Consider the following 8,512-nt stretch of genomic DNA (forward strand, 5'->3'; position numbering starts at 1 on the left):
TCATTCAGGGAAGTACCAACATCAGACATCATCATTTAGCAGGATTCTGGAAAGGACAGTCCCACTAAACCTTACACTAGAAATGACTCAGCTGAAGGTATGTCCTTATTCTGGGCTACTACTATAAGAAACAGGTGTGTCAACTGAAAAGTCAAGAATAAAGTATCATGGTATCAACTAAAGAAAACTGTCACCTATAAGAAAGGGCTACTGACTTTTTATTTCTGTAATAAAGACTTAAGAGAGAGAAAATGGGCGAACATGGAAACCATAACCCAATAACCAAAGAACTACAAATATCATGGGTAATTCACTGAAGAAAGGGGGAGTATAAATCAACTTAACTTATTAAACAGAAAAGTTACATACCTGGAAAAAACCATCAAGGGTAAAAGGCATTATAGATAAGCTGTCTAAAGGGGTTACAGCCTCCTTCACTGGACACTTGTTAGAACAAAGGTTATGTTAGAAGTTGTCCAGGTTTATTGATCCTCTTTCAGTGTAGAAGAGGTTCTAACTCACTGGAAGACTTTTTTCATCCTGAGTTCCTAAGGCAACATCAACAAGCCAAACACAAATACAAACAACATGTTAGCCTCCCTAGAACCATCCCTATAATAAACCCAAGAGTATCCACAGCTTTTACTAATTTAGTAACTATAACATAAATGCTGATCTATTTTGCTTGGCTTTGATACAATTCTGTTGAACAAGTCATTCTTAACCAGCAGAACATACCTCTGACCCTGCAGTGCCCATTAACAAAGTTGGCCTTCTAGAGAGCGTATCTCCTAAATTCATGATCAGATCAAAGATCTTAGAAACAGAGGGCTAAGAAGTTTTTCTTCCTGTTCAGCAGTTCTGACATCATTAGCTCTCATAGGAGGCAAAGACAGAAAGCTATAGGTTTCCTTCTGCCCCATGTCTGTTTCTTTAATTATATAACGTATATACACATAGAAGGCCAAGTCACAATGACAGCTACCTAAATTTCTGTCCAAAACCAGCTGCTAATGTACCTACTATTTTCAATATGTTGCAAACAGTAAAACCAGGTTTAAATCAACTGTCTTAATTTGGATCAAGCAGGCTCTGTTGGGTCTTAGCCCAATATAGAATTAAATACTGTTTGTTGTGTTCTTGGGAGACTGCATCAAAAAAGGGAAGGAAAAAAAACAACCAAAAAAACCCACACCAAAAAAAAGACATCAGGAAAAAGTTACAGAAAAAAACCAAACATCAAACCAAAAATCCAAGCTTATGCTTTAAAAAAGAAAGCACATTTATTCATGAGCTGTTTAGAGTCATGAACTAAAGTATCTGTCAGGTTCAAAACCACAAAAACTTAACAACACAACCTTACAAAAAAACCCACAAGAAAACAAAGCCCAAACCCAACTATTATGTTATTTTTCTAAAATATAACCTTTATCTTCTTTTAATTGGCTGCCCATTGCATTGTCTATTGCCTATACAAGCTATGCCTATCAACAGCACCTAACAGAGCCATCCCAATCAATAAAAATTTTTCATTGTTTTATATAGAAAAACAAAACCTCATTCAAGTTGATGAGCACAAAATTCTTAAGTTTCACTATATTTTTCAGGGAAACTAATTGCTAAATAAATTCCTAAATAATTCCAAAGGTTACTTTTAAAAAGACTGGAAGTCCAGAACAACTAGATTACCTGATGGCTGTCTACAGAACAAAAGAGAATTATTTATTCACACTTCTCTCCATAATTTAATATTTCAGCTAAAATGTAAAACTCGTAATACAGTGCTTGGTAAAATATGGATTATATACACATGAGTTTTCCACTCACTTCATTCCTGCAAATATTTCCTTCTCCAAACTACCACAAGTAATGAACAGCTCTTCAGTCTGATAAGCTTGATTCAGTCATGTATCTGTAAAATCATCATGACAGGCGGTTCTTCCTCTTTTTCTCCTTCACAACCTTCCCCCTGACACACGCATGCGCATGTGCGCACACAGAGGCTGCATACTGGAAGGCAGAAGAGAGAGTCCTTAACAAGCTGTTGTAAAACAGACATGTTAAACCAGATATACAAGGTAAGTACCAGCTCTCTGTCCTGAGCAGTACTGCATTTCAACAGAAATACAAATACCAGATTTGGTTAAATGTAACTGATTTGTGCTTATAAACATCCAGATGGTACATGACTAAACAAATTGCACATATTTTCTGAAGAAAAATGACCTTGATATCCAAGTTAAAAAATTAAACATTTTATTTATGCTTCTCAAAGCATAAAACAAACTCATGACAGCTTCAAGTATAGACCTGTATCTCATATTTAGGAGACTGTCAGACATGCTTATAAAATACATGCACGTACTGAATGGCCACACTCACAGGCACAATCAAGGAGCACAGATCAAGTATCAAGCAAACGTACAAAGGTGGCACCCCAGTTCCTTATACCTCAGTCTCTGTGTCTGGTATGATTTAAAGCTGTGTTTTCATACCTTAGGCTGGGAGAAAAGGAACGATTCAGTAATGGAGATCAATAGAGCATAGGACATGGAAGCCATGCCCCCATTCAGCTGGTTGTATATGTCTCTACTTCAGCAGTATAGGACATTAAGAAGTATAGATCCAATATCCACAAAAATTCATCCTGACTTGAGATGACTTTCTCATTCTGACTACAAATTTCAAAGGCTATTTTATATAAATGATATTGCATATAGCAGCTCATCCAATGTGTATCAGAGAGGAATATCTAAAAAAAAAACAAAAACCAAACAACCAAAACACAAACCCCCAAAAAACCTAAACTTCACCAGAGTCACTTGTACCTGTTTTATCTCCCGATTCTTCCTCCTTACCCCCTGCCAAAAGAAAAATACTTTGGGTTTGAATAGCGTGCACTGTCTCATAGATTTGCAGGTAAGTAAGTTTTTACTGGATTCAAAGCAAGCAGTAAAAGTAGTTCTAAAAAATAAAATTAAATAAAACCATAACAAGCATAAAGTAGTTACATCTTTGTACAACAAATCCTCTCCTATTATTAGCTAAGAGAATACTATTAGTGAAAATATCCTTTGGAATATTGTCCTTTTACCTAATTTATAACAAAACAAAACACAGAATGCTATTGACTCTGGAAAGGGGAAATTGATCTCGTACACGCTGCCCCCCTTTTTTCCTTTATTTACACAGCAGAGTATTATGTCAAGCATTTCAAAGTTTAAACTGCCAGATTTGCAGTTCCTCCTGTACCTCTCTCTATACTCCCTTGGATGCTCATCCTTCACACAGAATGGAGAAGCAGTTTGTCATAGTGTGGAAAAAAGAATGGGATCCTGCAACTAAAGACCAGACCACAATACGCATGCATAAAAACCACATTAAGAAAAGTGAAGTGACAGGTAATTTTAAATCTGGATGCTGTCATTAACTGAATAACAAGAGCATTAATATGATCTGAGGAAGATGGAGCACAGAGATGATGGAGCAGTAACACAACCTCCTAGAAAACAGAAGAGTAGCAAACGTACATCCCTTAGACAGAATGCTTGCCCTCTTGCATGCTTCTTCCCAGCAACACTGGAACTCTTAATCTTCAGCTTTACAATGCGTCTAAATTACAATGCCTAACCATGTTAGCTGGCAAGAAAAAAAAAGGAACCACTCACCAAAAAAAAAAAAAAAAAACCCAACCAAAAAAACCAAACAGCTATTGAAGGACAGACAAACTTGGAGCAAATACTTGCTGCAGTAAGGACTGTTCTAAGGATCCAGCTCAATTCTTGAAGGTCAACCAGTATTGTACTCCTGATTCAAGACAGTGCCATGAAGAGCAGGAAGAAAGAAAGAAAAGAAACAGTAGTGTGCCCATGGAGGCAACTTTCTTTTGGCAAAGCAGTAATTGTGAGAGTCAGACCAAACTCAGCAACCCCAGTATAACCTCCCCGGGAGCCAAATAATTCCCTTCCAGGTTTCCAGCATAATATCATTGCCACTGTTGCTTTTACAGTGATGCTGGTCTGGGCTTTTTCAGTGTTCTAGCAATTACTTTACTTTTCTGTACAACACGTGTGACAGAGGGGGAATGATGACTTTCAAGTGTTTACGTCTCAGCAAAACTTAAACAATTTCATGGGGCAAGGAAATCAAACCACTTATTTAGCCTAAGGACTCTTCCTCTTGCCAAACTTCAATGGCTTTTGCAAACAATAGAGCTTCTCAAAGAGATCATACAATTTCTTTATAATGGAAACTATTAGGCAACCTAAATATAGAGTTTGTTACCAGTTTCCTCTACAACACAGTATGTTAGGGTTCTATTCAGCATTCCTTACTCATGCTTCTAATGAACTTCAGCAGGAGATTTGTCCAAGTAAGGAATGATTATTACAGCCCTAGGTTCCTCACATTTATACAACATCTTTCATCTAGAAAGATTTCAAAATGTTTTAAAGGTCACATATAGAAAATTACTATATTCAGTACAGTCTCCTATCAAGAAGAACATAGTAATTTCTCAGTACCCAAGCAACAATACAGAACAATTTAGGTTAGAAAGTAAATAAGAAAGCCGCGTCTACAGGGAGAATTTAGATTCTAAGCGATGTTACCAAATTAAAGTCTGGCAACGATTTTACAGTAAAAGGTACAGGGACTTCCAGCTGGCAGATAGGATCTTAGTTTTACATCTGACTCATGGCACATTTAATTGGCACCATGCTGGGGCTCTCCTTTAGTGCTAACCCAAAGTAAAGACTGCCACCTTGGGAATCAGTTACAGCCCTTCTTGCAGCATCCAGGATTTCTCTTGGACACCTCTCATCCAAGCACAGCCTAGTTTAAGAAATCAAGGCGATACTGCCATGGACAAAGCTAATTTAACTCCATGATCCAATCTGCTTTGAAAATTTAGTCTAAAAGTGATTAAAATATAATCAAGAAGTCCTAAGAATTTTTCCACTAATCTTAACAGTTCCACCAAAGATCACAATCCATGTGTAGCCTCTGGCAAAAAGATAATTCTTTCAGAAAGAAGAAATTATTCAACAGTGAAAACACTCACAAAGTCTACCCTGCATCTGAAAAATATTTCTTTAAAGTTAATTGTACAAGATTAGTATTAAAAAAAAAAATACAACTGTTTTAATCAACTTTCCAACTGATTTCCAGTGGCCTTCAAAACCACTAAACTTGACTATAATTGCCTGTTTTTCCATCTGCAAATCTGGTCACATTTAGTGAATTTCAACATGCAGAAGCAGATATTAAACCATACACCACAGATTTCTCTGAACTAAAAAAACCACAGTGCTTTACAGTGTCCTATAGACAAAACTGTCATTGGTAAAAAAAAAAAAAAAAAAAAAAACACACTAGAAATTTTGAAGCAAGAACCACTGCACAGTAGGAACCATGCTGAGGCATCAACTTACTCTAACATTAAGCTTCAAAATGGAAGACCAAAAAAAAAAAATTCAGTGTAATCAGAATACCATAGTATTGCTTTTCTGACCAACATTGATAAAATACATTTATATAGGCAGTACCAGCAAATGTTTCAACAAGGCTCCAATTTGGTCTATTGGACCCCAGCTCCTTAACAAAAAAAAAATCTATCCAAATGGCCTTTTGTGTCTCTTTGGCACCCCAATGATTCTCTCTGTAGACACAAAGGTCTACTTACTAGCTCAATTCTAATTTCAGACTTGGGGCCAAAAACTGCCCGACTTAAAACCTCAAACTGTATTTATCTCATGCCATGTGTAAACCGTGGACTTTGCAAACAGGTGAAAATGCAACCCATTTAAACCTTAGGGGAAAAAGAAACCCATAAACCTACTCAGCCACACATTGTTTCAGAGTTTAAGTATAGAACCAAACCCCAATGTATCAACCACAGCTGGGGGTGGGGGTGGGGGTGTGGTTTTGATTTTTTTAAGTTTTAGTGCTTTGATCCAAATGAGTTTCCAATGCAACAAAACATAACTTTAAACTGACTTTGCCTATCAAATTGACTATAGGTTACAGAGGTTTTATTTGTGCTGTTCTAAAGATTTTGCATTCATTATTTCAGCAGTATTATTTTGCTGGATATTACCAATCTGCACACATTTACCTATGATAGAAACACAATGCCATCGTTGTAACTGGAAACCACACTATACGTGGCAGATGCAATTCCTCTCAAGAGCATTTACCTCACTGATTTCCTTGAGTAAAAAAAAATTTTAAAAAATCAGCTAGTATTCAAAACTGAAGTTATGAGAAGTCTTTCAACATTAATTGTGGTTTTCAGAAGCCTAGGGAATCAACTCCAGAAATAAAGAAGAATCTTTTTTGTCAAGTAACTGGACCCAAGCTTGCACTTAAAATTTCAAACATGTAACATTTGTTGCAAGTCATATTCAGCACCGCTTTGACCAGCATCTACAATGTAATTACTGCTTTTGATAGGACTGCAACTTTTATTGCCACTTAAAACTTCTCCTGCTGACGGGATTAACCCATAGGTATGCTATCCATAACAAAGGATTCTTTAACAATATTCTCTTTGGTTAGCACGCAATGGCTACAAGCACACTCCTGTCAGTTTTATAAAAAGCCTCCGTTCCCCAAGCACGCACATTTAGGCCACGATGCTGAAAAACACTGACAGACACAGGAACCAGGTAATCCACGACGAGAGCTTTCTGATGATGCACAGAGAAAGGTCCTCCTGCAAAGTCAGGGATGCACAGGGTGGCACTTCCACACGGCGCAATTCAGCTAATCAACAATTCCTCCCTAAACAGCCAAGGGTTATTCACCCCCCCTACCGCCCCCAGAAACCTGCACAGTGATGTCCTGTGATGAAGCGTGGATTAAAATAATTATAGTAATAATAAGAAGGGAGCATTTATGAGACAAAGTTAAACTCGTAGAAAAAATGAGTTTAGAAGAAAAAAAACCCCAACATTAAAGGGTGAGCGTCTTAGCAGGCACACCCCAGGGGATGGCTCTTCACGCGAGGGGCACGGCCTCTCCGGGGTTAGGTTGTACAGCAATTATGCCCTTCCTGGTATTTATTTCTGTTTCCACACATGCCGGCGCACCGCTCCCCGGCTTGGGTCACGTCTACCGGGGAGCCCCGGGCCGGGGGCGAGAAGACGGCGACAACCCCTCCCCCTGGCCGGAGCTCCCCGGCAAATGCGACCCGATTCCTGTCACAGCCGCCCTCCCTCACACCCCGGGGCGGCGCGAAGCCGCCCAGCGGCTGCCCCCGCTTCCCCTCAGCCGCCGCCGGCGACCCACCGTGTGGAGGTGCCCTTCCTCACGTCGCACATCATGCACTTGAAGGCCTCGGCGCTGTTGCGGAAGGTGCAGACGCTGCAGTCCCAGTAGCCCTCGTCCGAGGAGGGTTTCGGCTGCCGCTTCGGCCTGCGGAGACACACGCGCGCCAGGGGCAACGCTGGGCGCGACGCCCTCACGCCGCCGCCTCCCCCCCGGGGGCGCCCGGCCGGCCGCCATCGCCGCCGGCTCCGCGCACCCGGCCGCGGCGGAGAGGGCCCGGGGAAAGGAGAAGGTGCCGGCGCCGCCGCTGCCCCTACCTGGTCGGGCTCTTCTTGTCTCCCATGCCGGCTCCAGACGCGGCCCCGGCGCGGCCCTTTGTGTGTTTGTCAATAAGGACGAGCGCGGGGGGTCTCCGGGCTCTAACGGGGACCCGGGGAGGAGGAGCCGCCGCCGCAACCTCCAGCTGTCGGGGAAACTCCTGCTGCCGCCGCTGCCCCCTCCCCCCTCACGTGTCCCCCCGCCGCCAACCAGCGGCCGCCCGCAGGCCGCGGCGCCCGGCGGGCCGCGCACGGCGGCAGGTTCGCAACTGCCGGCTGCTCGGGCGCTGCGAGCCGGGCGGCGGCGGGGCCGGGGCGCCGCGGGGGCTGCTGGGGGCGGCGGGAGGGGAAGGGCGGGGCGGGGCGGGGCGCCGGGAGCCGCGGCGGGCCCGGCGGTGGCGGGAGGCGGCCGGCGCCGAGGGGCGGCCCCGGCGGCCGTTGGCGTGCGGGCGCCCCGTGGCCATTGTCCCGCCGGGTAGCGGGGACGGGCCCGCTGCAAGGCCGCGGCGGCGCGGGGCTAGGCCGGGCGAGCCGCGGCGCCCCGGCGCGCTGGGCGGCCGCGGGGGTGAGGTTTGCGCGGCGCCCGGCGGAGGGGAGCCGTCCCGCGGCTGGCTGCCCGGGCGGAGCCGGCGGCCCGTCCCGGAGGCCGCGGCCGAAGCAAGGCCGCGCGGGCCGGAGGCCCTCAGCCGGCGCAGCCCGCAGCCGGCGCGGGCCGGGCGGCGGGGCCGGGGGCCGAGCCGCGGAACCGGCGGGGGGTGCTTCCGTGCGGAGGCGTGAGGCGGCGCCGGGCAAAACGGACTGACCGAGGGTACAAGCGATTCAGACCGGCCTGCCCGGCAGTCCCCTGGAAAACCGCTGTTCTGTTGTCACCCAGTGTTGCTTGCTGTCTTGGTGTCTTATCTACGTCGCCTTGTTCTCCTTGCCAG

At 44.2% G+C, this 8,512-nt stretch overlaps 1 protein-coding gene and 1 long non-coding RNA gene across 2 annotated transcripts in view; one reads left to right on the forward strand and one right to left on the reverse strand.

Annotated features, from left to right (window-relative positions):
* Positions 1-7,887, reverse strand: part of YAF2 (YY1 associated factor 2) — a 29,854-nt gene extending 21,967 nt beyond the window's left edge. The window contains exons 1-2 of the mRNA XM_080392137.1: positions 7,587-7,887; positions 7,291-7,416 (exon numbers count right to left, since the gene is read on the reverse strand). Of these exons, the coding sequence (XP_080248263.1) occupies positions 7,291-7,416; positions 7,587-7,612 (152 nt within the window). The 5' untranslated portion in view covers positions 7,613-7,887. The remainder of the gene's footprint in view (positions 1-7,290; positions 7,417-7,586) is intronic.
* Positions 7,888-8,072: 185 nt separating this feature from the next.
* The window catches only part of LOC308065763, a 32,420-nt gene continuing 31,980 nt past the window's right edge, over positions 8,073-8,512 (forward strand). The window contains exon 1 of the long non-coding RNA XR_013928912.1: positions 8,073-8,394. This is a non-coding gene — a long non-coding RNA (uncharacterized lncRNA). The remainder of the gene's footprint in view (positions 8,395-8,512) is intronic.

Source organism: Falco punctatus (genome assembly GCF_963210335.1).
Source record: "Falco punctatus genome assembly, chromosome: 6".
In the NCBI taxonomy this organism is placed as follows: domain Eukaryota; kingdom Metazoa; phylum Chordata; class Aves; order Falconiformes; family Falconidae; genus Falco; species Falco punctatus.